Source organism: Lathamus discolor, chromosome 1 (genome assembly GCF_037157495.1).
Source record: "Lathamus discolor isolate bLatDis1 chromosome 1, bLatDis1.hap1, whole genome shotgun sequence".
Taxonomy (NCBI): domain Eukaryota; kingdom Metazoa; phylum Chordata; class Aves; order Psittaciformes; family Psittacidae; genus Lathamus; species Lathamus discolor.
Genome location: NC_088884.1, coordinates 77,159,140 through 77,178,464, shown reverse-complemented (window position 1 = coordinate 77,178,464; position 19,325 = coordinate 77,159,140). Strand labels below are relative to the sequence as shown.

General features: G+C 42.1%; 1 protein-coding gene across 3 annotated transcripts in view; it reads right to left on the bottom strand.

Moving 5' to 3' along the window:
- Positions 1–19,325, bottom strand: part of FAM180A (family with sequence similarity 180 member A) — an 84,027-nt gene that overhangs the window by 22,878 nt on the left and 41,824 nt on the right. For 2 of the 3 annotated variants that reach the window (XM_065681522.1, XM_065681531.1), the window contains exon 1: positions 3,907–4,156. The exons of the other annotated variant lie outside the window; for it this stretch is intronic. In XM_065681522.1, the coding sequence (XP_065537594.1) occupies positions 3,907–3,982 (76 nt within the window). In that variant the 5' untranslated portion in view covers positions 3,983–4,156. Of the gene's footprint in view, positions 1–3,906; positions 4,157–19,325 lie in introns of those variants that run through there. 3 annotated transcript variants of the gene reach the window in all.

The window sequence follows — 19,325 nt, the reverse complement described above, 5'->3', positions numbered from 1 at the left end:
CCACAAGTTGTTCAATAAGGGAGTGCCTGGCTGTAAGGATGCAATGTGAAATGAGGGAAGAAGAAAGACAAATAAGGTCACAAGGTGTGGGGATGCACCACATGCACTAGTTTCCAAGGCATTCATCCTTTGCCCACACAGCAAGATCACCAGCAACCTGATACATAGCAAATGATTACAGAATATAGAACAGGTTAAATACAGCTTCCTTATGCAAGGACTGTCTGGCTTTCTAACAACAGCCTAACTCTCTCTTCTACATAGTCCTCCCCCTCCTGGCACCAGAGACCTGCCAGCCTGCTGTAGCTAAGCCCACAAGCAGAAGCACCCAGCAAAAGTTGCTCATGTAGCAGCTGTTCCATCAAACTCACAAACTCAGTTGCCACAACACTAGAGCAAATACTAAAAGTTTGCACTGCTGTGAGGAAATTATGAGGATAGGCCTTCTGTTCTTTCAAGAAATTCCTTCTGCAGAAAGCCTCTAAGGAGAGCAAACTGTTCCTCTGATATTGTAGAATAACCATTTGACTTTCACAGAGCTCTAGAGACAAAATAATGCACTCGGACCAGATAGGGCTGGCTGAACTGTAGTAACTGCTTTTGAGGTCTCAAAGGCACAGCACAACCATTCCCCAAAAGCATGAAACGTCAGTGGGCTAATACAACTATTACATTATTTTCTCACTCGAGGGTGAAAATTTTTGCTTTCTTATTTCATGTCTTCAACACAGAAAATCAAAATGCATCTTCGCTCCCTGAGCAACCATGCTAAGCATAGTTCTGTTTGTGTGCCATTTAGATCATGAAGCCCTTACAGCAAACAAATTACAGCCAGCTAAGGTGAAACATGCTAATAGGGATTGCCTTAGAAGTTTCTCCTGAGGAAGTAGGCAATTCTTACATTGCAGTTCTGAAGCTAACTTCTGCTTTCCAATGTACCGGTGCTCATCAGACTAGTTTGATGAATGCAACTGAGTGGAAGCAATGACACTTTGTCTAGTTACCACAGCTGCATGGGAGATTTTTTGTTTATTTTTGTTGACAACAAGATTTGTTCCTTGGTTTCTCCAGCAAAAACATCTCTTAAGATCTGGGATTCTTATTTGTGACCTTCAGAAATTAATCTGTCCTCACCTTTACCATCGCATAGGGAATATCACTCATTAGAGACCTAACACTTCTTTTCTCCCTAAAGAGGTGCTTCACAAAATCTGAGAGTGTAATGTCACACAGCTAATCCTACAATAGTTTCAAGGAAACCTGAGACGATGACAAGCAAATTATTTCATCACCATTCAGGATCTTTTCCTTATTACTCTGAACATGTCCATCCTAGGGACCAAGCTTTGTGTATGACTTCTGGACCAATGTCCACAGCTGGATCTAGGCAGGTTGAAGAGTGTGATATTCATAACACAAATGGATGGGTGAGTGAGGAAAAAGAGAAAAAAAAAAAAAACAAACAAACAAACAAAAAAAAAAACCAAAAAGGAAAACAAAACCACTCATTTTCCTGCCAGAAATGCTTATATATATATATATATATTTCCATTCATTGACACTTGTAAAAGCAAAGGGAAAAGGGAGGTGGCAGCTTGGAGTTCTCACTCACCAGTCAGCACAAGTATGTTCATCTTTCCTGACATCTGCCTTTTTTCTTGAGCCAAAGCTTCAATACTTAGCTACAAGGGCGGGGCATCCAAGGCTGCCCCAGTGCCCCCTAGTGAAAAAACAATGAAAGATGGACTTTATTTTATCCAGTATTGACTGTTCATTTCTGCTGCAACCAACCACTGTTGGTAATTAAAGCAGGATCCTTTGTCGTACTGGTTTGTAAACAATCTGGACTGCTAGTAAAAATGGAGATCATATGCAGATCTGTCTTTCATTTCCATCAGACCAGGTGCTGATCTGTCTTTGCTTCTCCACTGCAAAACTTAGATCAGGAATAGGATAAGACCTAAGTGACTGAGGTTTAACCCAGAGTCAGTTGTCATTTGTGGAGGGGCGGAAGAGCTCTGAGTGTGCAGAAGGGTGTGTCGTGCCTCAGTACTCAAATTTCCTCTGAAGTTTCTAAGCAAATCAAAAATTAGGACAGTGTTCTGGCCTCTAGATACTGCAAATTAAGATGGCATTGGTTGGGCTGACAGATAGTTTAGGGGAGTGGAGGTTCTCTGAAGTAGCTATTATTGAAGGAGTCATGCCTCTAAAACATATTTGGAGCTGAATAGTCCCAACAGCTGTGGAGAAAAAATGTGATTTCCTCCTCAGCAAATGTCTGTATACAGTATTTGTGAGAACTGAATTCCTTATCACAACGGGGAATGAATCTTCTCTTCCCTCTGAAGTCTCAAAAACCAAACTCTAGAGTTTCCAAATTGAAAACAATCTGCATTCCCAAAAGGCATAATAGAATACTGATGTTTTTCTTTAAATATTCATGGCAGTTAAATTGGCCTTTAATAGTTGCATGGATTCATTTGAGGGTTGTGTTGTTAATGAAAATAAGCATGTTAGCAAAACTGAAGAACATCCTTAAATTGCATAGAGATTATTCCATGGAAATGAACCTTTTCCTTTTTCTTTTTTTTTTTCCATTTCAGAGGTAAGGTGACCTCATTCTTTCAAAAGGTAGGGTTGGGTTTTTTTAATATATACAGATTTAGTTCTGATTTTATCACCCTTTTACGTGTCACCTCTGAAAATATGAACACTTATCTACAGAATTAAGAGATTTTATTATGACAATTGGTGTCATTACCATCTATTATACAGCAAGAGAAAAGTAAGATAGATGCAGGTATAATGACTCATCCAGTATCATCCAAGAGGCTGATGAAAACGCTGGGGAAAGAATCTGCCATTCTGAGTCCCAGGCCATTGCCCTGACAGTAAACCCCACTAACTGCAAGGAACAACTAAGCATTCATACAGCCCTAGCTGAATTGCATACCTCTTCATTGATTCATTCAGCCATTGCCTCCCCCTGTAAAATCAAAACCAAACCCAAACAGTAGACTAGAAAGAAATCAGCTATACAGTTATGATGAGGAAGACATGGGAGACTGGGGTGAGGACAGGGGCACCTGAATGCTTAAGGTCTTAACAGACTCCAGTTCGTTTAAATATCTGTGAATTTCAATATCAGAACCAAAGAAATCTTTTGGGAGGTGTTTCCTTTTTCCACTTCAAGCAGCTACTGAACCCATGCCAAATACCGAGGAAAGAATAAAACATAAAAGGGAAAGGACATCATCCCTAGCTTTTAAGCAAGGACCTCCTATACAATCCAACAGTCCCAAAACATTTCATATGTTACTGTCATACACTTGAGGACAAATATGTCACAACTACATACTGTCATATTGGCAGCTGAAGCCTAATAACTTTCCTTATATTCTATGTGCTAGTCTGTCAGGGTAACATCGTAGGCATTCCTAAGCACCTTTCAAAATCCAGGCATTGTTGTGTTTACTATTATGAGGTATCTGCCTGGTGGAACAGAGGATGATGCCACCTGTGGCTGCAAAGGCTTTTGATTTAAGCTTTCATCATCTACGATTTTTATTAATGCAGGAGAAAAGAGAGAAAGAATGAGAAATAAAAAATTGAGAAAATAATGTTGGCTTGGTTCTTGGGATATTTTATATATTTCATTTATATTATAATACAATACATATAGCATTTTACCTTTATGGATTTATGCATGTGTATTTTTCTATTTGTCTATATAATTATTTAGCTGACCTGTTTAAAGGAGAAAAAGAATTCGAGAGTTGGAAGAGACAAATTATATATATATTTATATATACTATATATAAATATATGTAGAATGTAACATAATTTCAGACCAAATCTAAAACCTCAAAGTTTTCTATTAAATAGTTTTTCATGTTTAAATCTTACCTCTGTTCCATTTGTGGGTCACAGTGGCATGAGCACTGTAATAGAACAGCAGCAGCAGTAAAGTCTTCCAAAGCATCCTTCTTTTTAAAATATGTATGTCTAGCTGTATAGTAGCTTTTTTAATTTCCTAGTTCCTTTCTTTTCAGGAATAAATAAAAGGCTTTTCCTCTCCCCCTCCCCCTTTGAAGGAGAACCTGTCTGTTCTGAGTACAGCTGAAGTCAGTGTGCAGCTCCACTCCCAAACCAAGTCTCCTCGGGATCAGGAAACTTACTTTCACAGACAGACTTTGTTTTTATCCACATCTGGAATGACTCATAGTGCATGTGAGTTTGCTGGCAGCTGTGTGAATAAATATCATTACATTTTTGCAGTTGAGTTTCATTTGTTATATGGGCCAGTTGGAATTTATTTTTGTCCAATAAAGAGCCACAAGTAACTTCATTTAAGGACACTTTTGGATCCTAGCTCAGCAGCTACTGCTCTGTAATGCAGGAGGCCATGTGCTAACCTATGTCTAAAGTAAAACCCTCGTCTGGAATGATATACAGCTTCCCTTGGACGCTAAAGTCAGGGAGTGGGGTATGTGCTCTGCAAGAACATTTTGCTACTGTGATTCATATAATCACTCCTTTATTAAGAACATAAAATGCCACACTTAGACCAGTTGGTCTTTTCGATCATTTGGCCAGTGAAGAGAACAGGAAGGTCCAAATCCTTAACTGGCTCTTCAATGATACTAAAGCGAACGCCAATCAATCCTAAGGACAATCTACAGTAGCCAGTCTGAGTGTGGAGAGATAGTGCGGACAAGGCTACTGATAGAGGTCTCCTTACTGACCTCGGCCCCAGGGAAGGCAACACTGGAAGTGTTTATGCCAGAGCAGCCCAGCATGTAGGAAACTGCAGGTACGTACTCTCCCTGGCCCAGCTGTAGCAGCAGCATTGAGGGGTGCTTTGTGGGAATACAGCACTGGAATAAGTAACAGCAGGTTACTGTGTGTTGGAACAGAATGACAAAAAATAAGGAGTATTTAGCAGAATCAAGGGATAGGGGATACTCCATGTGGTGCCTAGAAGTGATGAGTCTAATTCTCTCCTTTTATAGGTGAGTGTAAGCCAGGAGCAAATCCACAAACATGAATTTACACTGGTGTAAAACTGGCACATAAGAAAGGAGACTCCAGCTCAGAAGGTATAAATAGAAGAATTAAGAGAAAGGATCAAGAGCTGGAATGACAGAGGGCACTGTGGCTCAGAATTAATGGGCACTGGCAGGAAGGCATGGAGAAAAACTGTTCAGCTTCTATGTGCTTCATGCCAGCATCTGGCCTTAGCCTCACTCCCCTCATTCTTCTCTGTCCCAGCTTCAAGTAACACCAGCTGTAAAGGAAGGAGGAGGGTCAAATAAGGTTGTCCTGCTTAAGGCAACTCCCCTTCTTTTCCTACATATACAGATTTTCCTGTGCTCAGGCTGCCTCAGGTTATTCCCACATTACAGCATATAAACGTAAGACAGTATTTTATATGCCAAGGAGATGACAAAAGGTTTAATTCAAGCAGAAGGTGGCTAACTAACTCTTTTGCTATGTACTCTTTTTACTGTAACATATTTAGTATGGGTCTGAATGAAAGTTAAAGCCAAGAGTAGGCTCACTCATACTGCCCGGAAATTACGGAGCTGGAGTAAACTAGTTTAACATTCCCTAGAGAGAGGGAGAAAGAAAGGCAGATGACAAGAGAAGATGATTATTCCTACTTAGCCCAGATAAGACACCTGGAACAGGATGAGTTGCTGCCTGGAGGAGGTGGATCCACTCATTAGCATGGCCAATACTGAGGTGATGTACATCAAGACAATTTTGATCAAGAAGGTGCAACTTACTTACACCATAATAAGGGGATAATTATCTGTTAACCACTGAGGACAAAACATTGTGGTGTAACTCCTACTGGAAAGACTTCAATCAGCAGGGAGGGCTTGAGGAAGTAGCCCTTAATTTTAGTAAATCGCCTTAATAAAAGTTCTCTATCAAGCAAACACAGTGGATATAAATGGCTTCCTTAACGTAACTGCATCAGCCTAACTAACTACACTGGTATAATAAGTAATGTCAGCAGGGTCTGTGAACAATATGTTTCAGAGTGACACAAGGGAGAAGCAGCATTTGGGATGCGCATTGCAGGCTTGAGAAATGAAAGAAAATTATGAGAAAACTTAAAATCTTGTGGGGTAACAAAGGAACACATTTTCAGTGGTATTTGGGGATGAAGGGATGGAAACTCTTCTGAGATTCCATATAATTTCATTGTTTACATCTAACAAAACAGCAGCTGATAGAAGAGAATGAAGGAGCATAGACAGGCTCCATCACCCTCTAAACCAGAATCAGAACTATTTTGCAGAAAGAGCTCTGCAGAATGGCTCTACATCCTGGCTGTCAGCAACAGGACACTTCCCCCTCTTGTTCATTGTCATTTCTGGCCTAGAAATGGAGAGGAGAAAAATCCCAGGTATTTCCTTCCCTAATCTTCCCTTCCACGTCCAGCCTCTGGAGCAAGCACCCTTGGAGCAACAGAGGAACAGCAACTGAGAAAGACAGAAGACGTGTGAGAATACTGGCATACAGCTCAAAGGGATACGAGAGTATAAAATTACTACTGCTCTCTCCTTTTTGAGACCCTAGAAATATTGCTCGGAAGCTACATTTTATGTGATTTTTTAATTATTATTATGTATTTCTCCTTTCTCCGAGTCTGGCTACAGAATCCTCTCCAGCAGTCTTTTCCTCATCTGAGCTCAAATACAAGCTCTCCCAGTCTGTGGTTCAAGGCCACACTCCTCAGCTCAGTCTTCAGGAATTCCGCCTTTGACTGCCTCTCTGCATGTACCGCAGCTGAAAGGCAAATTTTACTTTATGACTGCGAATCATGCATTCACATCTTTTTTTCTTACAGGAAATGCAGCTGTAAATACAACAGGTCCGTGTAAAATAAGAAATGGTTTCCCTGTGGCGTCTCCCTGAGAAATGTAAATACCCCTCAAACCTGTAGAACTTTTTCTCTCACATGTGGATGCATACACAGAAAATCATATCCTTCCTAGTAGAAAGCCCTCCAGCTGAAGCCAGGAAATAAACCTTTCAAGCATACTCAGGGCATTTCATCTACACAGCTTCTATTTATCTCATTATTATATTTTACCAGATAGTTGATCAGTTTAAGCTAAAGGCATTTTCTGCCTATGCTGGAGGTTTGAATCATTTCAACTACATTGGATGTTAAAGCAGGGTAGAAATCCTCAGTATTTATAAATATAAACACTTTGAGATTACTTTGGTTGGCAAGAAGCTCAACATGAGCTGGCAGTGTGCACTTAACCTCAGAAGGCCAACCATGTCTTGGGTTGCATCAAAAGGAGCAGGAGCAGCAGATTGAAGGAGGTGATTCTGCCCTTCAGTTCTGCTCTCACTCAAGTACCCACCTGGAGTACAACATTCAGCTTCAAGGCCTTCAACACAAGGAGGACATAGACCTGTTGGGGAAGTCCAGAGGAGGCCACAAAGGTGATCCAAGGGCTGGAGCACTTCTATGGAGACAGGCTGAGAGAGCTGGGCTTGTTCAGCCTGGAGAAGAGGAGGCTCTGGGGACACCTTATAGCAGCCTTCCAGGGGGCCTACAAGAAAGCTGGAGAGGACTTTTCACAAAAGCATGCAGTGACAGGACAAGGGGTAACTGCTTCAAACTGGAAGAGGGGAGAATTAGGTTAGATATAAAGTTCTTCACTGTGAGGGTGGTCAGACACCGGCACAGGTTGCCCAGAGAAGCTGTGACTGCCCCATCCCTGGCAGAGTTCAAGGATCATGATCTTTTCCAACCCAAGCTGCAAGTCCTCCAGTGCTCCTAGTACTTGCTAGACCTTTCAGGCACAGGAAAGATGTGACTGACTGCTGCCTCTGCAGGCTGTTTGAGGTGAAAATGGACATCTATGCCACTCTCAGTGATATGATTAGATACTAAGGGAGCAGCTATTCCATTTGATTCCTCCGTCCTGATGCTCTCAGTATCTGTAGATATTGCTACTCCCACACAGTCTTTTTAAGAACCTGGAAATAGGGCAGGCAGGAAAGAAGTGGGTGAAGATTGAACAGGAAAGTTGCAAGCTGCCTTTTTGCAGCCCATGCAGAGTGACAGCAGACACTCCAGACTGTCCTTTTCATCACAGGTGCTGTCACAGGACAACTTCAGCAGGCTGGGAGTTTAGAAACCCTGTATTTCCCAAGGGATGCTCTGGAGAAACCAGTGCTTCAGGGGATGTGCCCTTATGTGTCCTCTCTAGTAGCTCATTGTGTGAAATAACTTAAAATCTAAAAAAAGAATAGAGAGGCAAAGGTGATCCAAGATCAGCAGCCTGTGGCTATTCCAAGAAAAATAATCTCTTTTTCACTGGAGAATACCAGCTCATGATGTCGGTTCAACTTTGGCTTTGATGAGCAAAACCCAAGGCGAGGTTCCATTTCTGCCCTGACACCTCAGTAGCTGTGAGAGTCCCTTGCAAATCTTCTTTCAAACAGATATTTTCTTAGATTTGCCCTGTTTCAATTAGAAAACAGTATGTGTGGGGAGGAAGTTCCTGTGAACCAGAAACTCTTTGCAGCCAGAGCCCTGCCTTGCACCATAGGCAATGCAGCATCTGCCTGCTAGTATGCCAGCACAGTGGAACAGTATTGATGCATGACACAGTCTCCTTCCCACCACAGAGATGTATAAATGGAGACATACACACAAAGTGACTCAGACACTGATGAATTGATGGTAGAGCTGGGAATAGAAACCAAAAGGTGATCCCCTCCTATGCCCCAAATAAAAGGCCTTAATCTGGCACTGCAGCAGCTCACACAGCACCAGTGCTACCTACCAAAAAAGATAAAGTAGCTTTCACAAGAGGCCAAGAAATACCCTCATAACTAGGAGCACAAAGAGAGGGGAAAAAATAGCTGTACACAAGCTCCCAGGAGAAGAAAAGAAGTTGAAAAAAACTGGACTACTGGCATTTGAACCTCATTGTCCGTAGTGACTCTTTCTGGCTGCTCAGCTGAGATTGCATCGTTCTGCAGCAACAGTTTAGATGGCAGAATCTCACCCAGCCTCAAAGTAACAGCAGCCAGGATGAACGTCACATAGCCATATAGTGCAATGGAGTTGTAAGTTGGAAAGGACTTTGAAGCATCTTTTAGTTGTCCTTATGCCCCAGAGCTCTCTTGCTACCTTGATCCAGCTATCTGAGCTCACGGTCACAAAAGCACTTAGATGCTGAGCTGATGCTTTACAGATCAGCATTTAAATAACCAGCATTTAAATTCTGCCCATGTGGCTTTGCAGATATCTGAATTCCTTGTGTGCCTAAGCTTCTCCTGGGAGGCTCCTCAAATGCCTGTATCACTGTATCTACCTTGAAAAGACTGAGCTGCTCACATCGTATTTTGTATTTCAAACAAAATATTGAGACTTGCCTTCATATTTACAAAGGCATATGACGGCAAGTGCCCCTTCTCAAGTCCCATGTTGCCCATTTCAGGTTTTTTTTCCACATAATCAGGAAGCAGATGGGACACATATTTTACTTTGACTTAATCTTTTGAGAAGTTGCCTGCTTTGTATGACGTCCTGGGCCAGATAATTTCTTTGCCTGAGGAGATGTGAATACATATCATAAGTGGTGACTCTAAGACCTGACTAACAGGATCTTCTGTGGTGAAGCTTTTCAACTCTGTTGCTGAATCTGTTACTATCTGTTGAATGTAATTAAAAATTCATTGTGGCAGAGAGAAGGAATGAAAGGACGACTCTTTCATCATTATCACAACACTCACACATAAGATGCAGGCGTTAACTACTTACCCATCTTTTTATTTAGAAGCAGAATACATTCCATTGATATTTCATTATCCACCAGAGTCATATAAGAGATGAGAGCTCAAGAAGTATTTGAATCCAAGTTATTGTATCCTAGTCAAGTACACTAATTTAAGAAGAGAACCGTCTCGTGGTTTAGACATAAAAAGTTGGGAGGGGGTTTATGTTTACAATGAAAACCTGAGGAGAGATAAATAACTCCCACTAGCTTTAAGCTCCAAAGATATTTAATATGTCCTTTCTCCTTGGTATTTCATCTTGACTAGCTTAGATGGTCTCTGTGCTTCAGCCTGGATTATGTGAATCATTCTCAGACATCACGCCTTCTCCGCAGGCACTGTACAGATAGCTGAGATACTGAAATTGGGGCTGTGAAGATGGCTCACAGCAAAGTTGAGCATGCCCACAGTTAAACTCAGCAATGCTGAGCCAGGGTCTCTCCTAAATCAAGACTTCATAAACCTGATGTGCTAGTAAGGCTGTTTTGGTCAAATGTGTGTTGTGCTATGAATTAAGGGTGCCATTTTTTCCAAAAAAATTTTGAAGACAATGTATAAGGGTATTTTTGTTCCGTTCCTCAAGCAGCAGTCAAGGTGGTGCTTCTCACACCTATTCACAGAGGAAGGAGCATGGAGATACAGTAGTCAGCAGAAGCTAGCGTGGAAAGTCATTGATGGAAGCCTGACTTGTTGCACCTTATAAAATACAGACTGTTAATTCTCTTTGCAGCTGCTAGAGCAGTTGCTGATGTAAATCACTAGATATACGCCTACCTTAGAGAATCTGTACTGATTTATACCAGCTTATAAGGATGTAGTTTGTACTGGGTAATGCAGCATAACCCTTTTGGAAAATTAAACTTTTCAAAGATTTCATCAGTTCTGCTTTTTTGCAACCTGTTGGCTGCCAATATAAGCTCCAGTGGCACACAGCCAATGCAAACATCAAGGCTATGACTTGCAGTTAAGCAACAGAAAATGCTGTTAGTATTGCTACTGCAGGACGAGGTCTGAAGTGAAGCAGACAAGAATTTTCAGTCACAAATTGCCGCTAATATCATAAAGGAAGGTCAGCTATGCAGAGAATTTCCTGTCTTTCAGCCTAGAAAGTCAATAATGACAGTAGCAAACATTCACAGGGGGAGTCTTATGATTAAATCATCAGAATAGCAGGAAAAAATTCTCCTCAGTAAATAAAGACATGAATGGTTAAATAAAAAACAAAATAATACAAAACAAAACCAGAACATTACAATACAAAAGCAAGAATAACTGATACCATCTCTGGTGCAAAGAGAAATATTAAACAATAAACATGAGCTCATTACCACAAGTTATTACCAAGAAGAGCCAGAGAAGAGCTTTCTACAGATTTTATGGTTTAGAATATAGTCCTAGATTCACCAATTTGTTGAAACTGTGGATGGAAATTGTTCTGGGTAAAAAAAAAAGCGAAGGCTCTGGCTAATATTTATAAAACTAGGAGATTAAAGACACAGTAAAGATGAATTATCTAGTGATAGTATTAGAGAAGGGGTGTAATGCAGTGGCATTACATAAAGAGTGAAATGGGAGTGAGATGAGGTTTGATCATACAAAGAGGATGACAGAAGAGGGTTGGGATTAAGAATGAGCGACAGATACAGATGGGGTTATGGTATCAGCATACTGACACACAAACTGAGCAAAGACGGGTTCTTTTTTAAAAAGCCTGATATAAAACTTCAATGGGAGTCAATGGGAGATGCAACATGAAAGCTCAATCTAGTTGTTCCTGTTCTGAAAACTTCTTCAGCTTTCAGAGCTTCTGCTGGTTAGTTGACATTCCCACTTGTTTACTCCAGTGTAGCATTGGTGGGGCCTTTCAGGGGAATGCAGGTGATTTAAACCAGGAACAAAACCAGGAACAAGGTGAGAGGATAGCTCAACACATACCCTTCAGATGGAAGCAGAAGAGTGGTCCAGCTCTTCCTTTCCCCTCGAGCATCCATGCGGGCCAGTTTCTACTTGCCTAAATAAGCCCCTTAAACCAGTTTGCAGGCAGGGAGGATGCAGGGAGTCAAAACATTCTCAAAAAACAAAAGGCCTGACATGTGCCTGACACTTTGGATCTATTGAGAATGTGCAGATCTTCACAGATGTAAGACTTACTTTTTCCATGCTAGCAGTATGCCTGGCTGTCAGAGGCTCAGGAAGCAATTAATAATTTTCTGAAGCATCAGAGTTTTCAAATATGAGAACAACATTGTAGCAAAGGTCTTCAAGAGGAACCTGGGGTCCCTTCTGGTTCTTTCTCTGTGTGATACAGGCTTCAGGCAAAGTGCAAACTTTGAATAAACCATTGACTTTTCTCTGCCTTAGTTCCCTGTATGCAGAAAAGGGAAGACAATGCTGCCCTTGTTCCTCATCTGTTTATTACTTTAGACTGTAAAATCTTCTGGCCAGGGACTTTCTATGCCATACTCAGCACATATGAGCCCTCACCTCTGCTGAGGCTCTGGGGAGCTTTAGGTCTCCCATCTATACACCATACTAGTAGTGCCTCTGTAGTGAGCCACAGAGACAAAGGAATTTTCACTTTATTTCATTCAAACGGGTCACGTCTTGGTTCATTCTCCAAGGACCTATGCAACAGAGACATTTAGCACACAAATTTGCTTAGTAGACTTAAGAAATGGGAAAAATGACCAGCTCCTCAATGTTAAAAATCAAGACACCTGTTTCAGTGGTGGGAAAGATTGAGGACAATCAAGAGCAGATGCCAGCTCCTCACTTCTCCAGGCCTTTCCTCAGCTCCCTTTTGAGAAGCAGCAACTTGGTTGTACGAGCTGAGATGCAGTTTTACTGACAGCCCACGCACTCTTTGTAGAGGAAAAAGAGGGCAGGACCAATTAAATCTCCTAGGCTGCACAGACTAAAGGAACAATCGATACCTTGAACACATGAAGTGTTGGATGGTTGCTCAAGACACACTTTTCCCACTTGTGAACCAGGATTTTTCTCGATAAACAGCTGTAAAGTGAATCAACGCCATAGATTGTATCTTCAGCTTCAGGAGGAGAGGCAGCTGATTAACAACTCATGCTTACAGCTAAAATCTGAATAGGGTGGCAGGTTCATTCTAAGATAAAGGAGCAAAGGTAAGTGTAAACCATGGGAAATGCCCTCCTTTCAAAAGAGTTCTCGCAGCTGCTTTAAAACATTGTGGCTTCAAGAGACTTTCTTCCCAGATGTGACACCCCTCTCTTTCTGCTCAGGCTTTCAGGGCGGATAGACTCCACAACTTGTTAAAGTTGCAAAGTAGGTATGCTTTTATTCAGCGCTGAGACGCATGGGGGATAGCTCCTCCAAAGGCATGCGTGCCTCAGCATGGTTTCCCTTTATATTTATCTTCTAAAGTTATATATATGCATGAGATTGCACAACACACCTATACATATTCATGTCCTAGACCCACTTTATATTATAATGAGCTAAGAAGTCCTTTCCACCTGCGCAGTGCCTCCTAGTGGTCATGGGAGAGGATCTCAAGATGAAGTAAATGAGTCTTCCTCTTGTGAGTAGGGGTCTTCAAGATGAAGTAAATGAGTCTTCCTCGAGCCTGAACTTTTCACCTCTAGCTGTCACACACGCTCTTTAGGAGTCTGGTCAAAGTCCAAACTGCAAAGCTGTTTCTCCCCCTTGTCAGTCTGTTTCTCCCCCTTATCAGTAGCTTATTGTCCTGGTACTGCATGGCAAGCATGATAGGTATTTGCAAACAATACTTTCTGTTAAACAAGCAAAATTCCTCTAACCCCCCTTGCACAACCCCCCTGTACATTGGTCAACCCTCTGCATCACTCTTGCCTTGTGTGTACGTGCGTGGTGAAGCAGAGGCAGATGCAAACTTCCCAGCCATCCTGCCAGGCTGGAGGAGCCGCCTATTGCTGGGGTATGTCCTCATCCCCAGCAGGCTGCAGACGCCCAGTGCCACGTTGCTTGACAACCTAAAATGCTACAGTGCAGTGATGAATCTGGCCCAGGGCCCTTATAAGACATTTTCAGTAGTGCCAGTTTCAAAAAAAAAACCCAAATCAAACCAAATCAAAACCAACCAAACCAAAGAAAACTAAACAAAGAGATTGTGTGAGTGAATAAAAGGCACACAACAGAGTTCCTTCTCTTCCAGAAAAATAATGTCTGTATACAGCAGCCTATTCCCTTGCTGGAGAGGTCCACAGCCTCTGAAGTTAATGTATATTCCAGCTAATGGGAATTGTAATCATTGGCACCAAGCCCACATTTAGCTCAGTACCAACGCTAGCACAAGGGAGGCATTCAGAAGCAGCTCACATCCAAGGGCAGGAGAAATGAGCTGCCAACTGTGTTAGACGTGTTGCCTCAGGGAAAATTCAGCTTGTGGTGCTGCTGCCTGCTACATTTCTCTGACCCCTTCCAGAACAGGCTTCCTCTCTTGTGCCTAGCACCCACAAACCATCAAAATTAAGAGCATAGTGTTCATATTATCTGCCAATACTTCTTAATTGTGTGTGGCACAGTGAATGAGTGAAAACACAACCAAATTATCTTTCTCATTGCTGAGAATGGTAAGGGCTGGTTTCTTTCTGAAGTGCTCTCACTTTCTTCCTTCCTTAGCTTGGCAAAAAAAGCCTGAAAGCAAATGTAATAGAAAAACCAGCAAATTTTCACTTACTTCTTTTTTATGGAAGAGCTATACCTATAAGGGTATATGCATGTGTGTGTGTATGCATATGGAGGGAGAGAGTGTTACAGATTAGAGCAGCTCCCTCAGTGAGAGGGAAAGTTGTCTTTCGTACCTGTGAAGCATGGTAGTACAGAATCTCTTCCACTGGAGTGAACTTACCTCTCTGATATTTGTACTTGTTCTTTGTCAGAAGCTGTGTCAGCTGCTTCTTGCATCCTGGGCTATGCTATCAAGTGCCAAGAGGGCAAGAGAACAGTCTGATGAACTCAGCTTGCACCAAACCTCCAGTGTACTAATGGTACCAGACACACTGAGAGAGTCCTAGCTCATATCTGTAACTTGAACAATTACCTATTGCTAAGTTGCCTTAGTTCAATGGGGCTTGAACTGTTGTTCCCAACTGTTTTTGTCATATGCAACAGCAAAAACTGTAATGGAGGACAGACTGACCCTATTTCTTGTACATTACCTGTGGCTAAAACAAGAGAAGTGTTTGCAGATAATGATAGCCAAACTACAGAAGAGAGGGAGAAAGCACTGTACCCCTTTTCTAAACTGTATAATCAATGAAATTCAGGTAATGTGGAGTTGGTAAGGAACTGTATGAGTGTGTTTCTTCTTGGAATACATCAGTAGGATGAAACTGAAGTTTTTGCAGGTAGGGGAAAATGTGTGTACCAGATGTTTCCAAGAGGAAACATCTCTAAACCGCAGAGGGTACTGTTGGTCAAGATTGAGAGAACATCCAGTCCTCAGTAGGCATATGAAATCTTACAGTGCATTGCTACAAAGAATGGAAAACTTGGGTTCAGGTCCTTGTGAATCCCACATTTGAGACAAGAGCCGTATCTGTTTATTGCCTACATGAGGAGAGAGTCCTTCAGGTTCCTCTGCTGTAAGCACTCCATTTTCTTCAAGCAAACCAATATCAACTGAGGCAGGGATTTCAGCCTGGCTCCTCCACATCCCATGAGCACTTTATAACCCTAGTTAACCCTTCTTCACTCTTCTTCTTAATGATTAATCACTTACACAGCACGAAACCATTTTAACAAAAGATGGGAAGCATTGGATTTGTCTAAACACAGACAGAACATTTTTGACAATGGAAAAAACTTTTGCAGGGAAGGAAGCTTGGTTTCCACTCAGCATTAATTTGCCCATGTAACAACAGATACGATAAGCAGAACTAGCCTTAATAAACCTCATTAACTGAGGTTTGAGTACTAAAATCCAAACCAAGAATGGCTAGGATTTAGTACTTCTTTTAGTTGAGCTCATAAAGCTCAAAAGGATTATGCAAAGAGTTGAAGAAATGTTTCCAGTTTGGTTTCTCTCAGAGCCAAATCATTGTGTGAGGCTCCACAGAAACCAGTGGTAGGTTTTTATCTGCAGATACAGGTTTTATGAATATCCTCTTTGGAGAAACAAGCAAATGCATAATGCAAGACAAGATGCCAATCTGTCTCTCTTCTGTGTATCTGTGTTCACACAGCTGTGACATCCTGTTTTTAAACCATGCTTTAGATATTAAGTTTCATCAAGCAGAATTTCTGTCTCTAATCTTCAGGATCTGCCTGGAAGAGCTCAGCATCAAGAGGGTGCATTGGCATTGCAATCTGGAGTGGTTAAGAGGCAAACACATCTGGGCCTCAGGCTGCAGAGGCCAGGTGACATCAACAGAGTCAGAGGAAAATATGATAGGAGTTGGGCAAAACCACACCAGACCCACCCCACTTACAGGAGCCCACAGTGACAGCCATAAAACAAAGCAGTCTTGGTGGGATTAACGGATGTGGCAGAGCTGGAAAGCTCTTACAGTGCTCTCATGCAGAAATAAGGTGGTCAGGAGCACATGCAGAGGTAAGGAATAACCCCACTGGTGCATTGATGCAGGGCAGACAGTAAAAGGAGGAAGAGAGCACAGGAGAAGGAGTGTGGAAGAGGTAACGTCCTGATAAATGCATGTGCATTTATAGCATGGAAGCACAGGTTTGAGCCTAACTGCAGAGCATTTCTGGAGATGAGAAAAAACCTACAAAGAAAATTCAACTTAGCGCAGTGTTCTGGAGATTTAGTCACAACATGACTCAAGAGTTTTATAGCCTCAGGATACTGGGCATTCCCAGCCTCATGTTTCTACTGATTATTACAGGAGCTGATTTACTGAAGGGCCTTTTGGGGCATGAATATCACCATCTCTCTTAGACACCAGGAAAAGTCTGTGTTCAATGCTGGGGGATAAGGACAGGCACCCTTGCTGTGGCCAGCACAGCTCCATTCACTCCTGCAACCTCATTGCAGCTCTGGGCCCCTAACTGATCTGTCTTCCCAGCAATTCTGCTGGTCAGGCTGGTGCAGCTGGGAAATACTTGGCCTCAGTCACCTGCAGCTTGTTCCCCTCTAGGACAGATCTCATGCCTTGTGCTAACAAAGGGGTGAAGGGCTGGTTGGATATGGAAAGTATGTGTGGCAAATTTTATCTGAAAACAGTTAGATGCTGTTTATCAACTACAGTGGCAACAGCACTGTAGTTGTTGTGCATAGCGTGTGCTAGCAGGTTGTTTAAGAACCAAACAACACTTGGAAAAAAGAGCAGAAAAAGTGTTCAGACACAGTCTTCTTGATACCACTTCTATGCCCCAGTAATCTCTGAATGTAGGGTCTATATCATTATTAAGGTCATTATTAGATAAACTCCCTTTGTGAGCTGTATAAATTCTTGATCAACTAAACAAACAGGACCAGATGAGTGAAGTGCTCCAAAATTATGTAGAATTCCATTTTAAATGGTACTTCTGTCTCCTCACACAATGCTGGCTGTTCGCAGCATAACTGAAGGAAAAGCAAAATGTGACCCTGTACCTTTAAAATCTTGGATCTACAGTTATGCCACAGTTTTGTCAAAATGGGAGAATAAGGGAAAGACACAGATTATGCTGAAGCAGATGCTGGTAAATATCAAAGTGAGATTAAATGTAAATGTTAGCAAAGTGGGGAAGCAGATTAAAAAAGGAATTTAACATAATCCTTTTTGAAATTATAAAATAAAGATGGTTGATCTCTTCTCCCTCTCTCACTTTCAACCACCGTCTTCTTTTCTTATTTTTATTTTGACAGTAAGCCGAATAAAAAACACCAACAGCTGAGCTTTATTTCTGAAACATTGGACAACAAAGGGAAAAGATGAAGGCAGCTTTGCAGATTTTGCAGGTTACTGCTTCTGTGACAATAACCTCTTTTATTCCCTCCACTCCCTCCCTCTGTGGACGCACATGTCCTGCTGTCTTTAGTTGGAAAGCAGAAAGAAACTTAGCAGATAAATAGGTTCAAGCATGTGTCCCAGGGAGATAATAGCTCTGACGTTATTCTAATTTTCTCCTAGTAAATTAGGGCTTGGTCTTGAAACACCCTCTAGGAGAGGGTGCATATTTCAGGAGTTCCATTTTAACCACAGAGTAATATTTGCAACAGCTATTAGATTTTTATGGATAGCTGAATGGGGAGGAACTTTATGTTTGGTATTTGACTGCCAGAAAGGAAACAGGACATTCAGATGCTGAAGCAGAGACTGCTGCCCTCACTGTGTTGACCCACTATCAGCCACAAAGCAAGAAGGATTTACATTTTCTCCAGCAGCTGCAGTTGCTCTGCTTGTTGTTCTTACCTCTCTCTACCTCCTTGTCTCACAGCATCCTCTTATAGTGACCCACTGTCTTGCTTCCTCTTGGTGTAAACCTCTGGGCTAGGGGAATGGCAGAAGGAGAGTTGGAAGCCAAACATTGTAATGACAAGTTTGTGGCTTTAAGCAGTTTACCTGTGGTTGTTTACTCTGCCTCCTTCTTTGTCCAGATGCTCTCATTAGTTTGCTCCCAATTATAATATCCACAAGTGCCTATTCTCTGTAGTTCCCTGTGGCTTGCCAAATAGTCTGCTGAGGCATTACTGAATTCCAGGAGAGGCCAATGCCTTCCCAATGCTGTCTTTCTCTCCCACATGCACATACATCACCACAGAGGAGGCAGCTGACCCCATTGGCACAAGAAGGTAACCAAATGTCCAAGACCCCACCCAAGGCTATTGCAGTAATTAGTAAGACACCCAGAGGGCTCTTTGTCAGCCTTATAATGAGCACATACTTTTAAAATTAGTTTTCACCATCGTGACAGGGAAAGGAAAAATGTGTTTTATTTAGCTTGTGGCTGTGTCTTAGCCTGAATTTTTTGTGCACAGTTAAAGCAGGCTCTTATATGGAGCAGCCTCTGACCTGGATTAGCAGATTTCTATGCCTGGTGGTCATACCCTGGGATCTGCCTAAGCTTGGGCTGGCATCCCATCTCCTTGCTTTGAGGTGACAGACCAACCTGTATGAGTCCATCTGCAGCCCCTTAAGCCTTTTCTCAGCAGTTCACTCTCTGCTCTTGTCCCCACAAAAGGCAGAATAGTTTTTCTGCAACTGCCTGGGAAAGTGCTCTAGACCACACCCGTGTAAAAGACATAGAGTTAGGACCATGGGTGCTGCTGAGGGGTGCTGATACCCGTAATAGGCCAACAAAAAACTGCACACCTAGAAGTCAAAACAAAACGTTTGCTGTGTCCTGGTTCACATTTCAACTGGTGTAACTAGGGTATAGAATGATGGACGGAGAGGTGTAACCCTTCAGTGGCACAAATAGTCTCTCCTAGAGACACAATCTCTCTGAAGAAGCTAACTATGCAAAGGTTCTCTGCAGCCACAATAACTGCTGGAAAGGGAACCCATAGCATGTGTTCCCACTGTCACCATGACAGGTCATCTGGG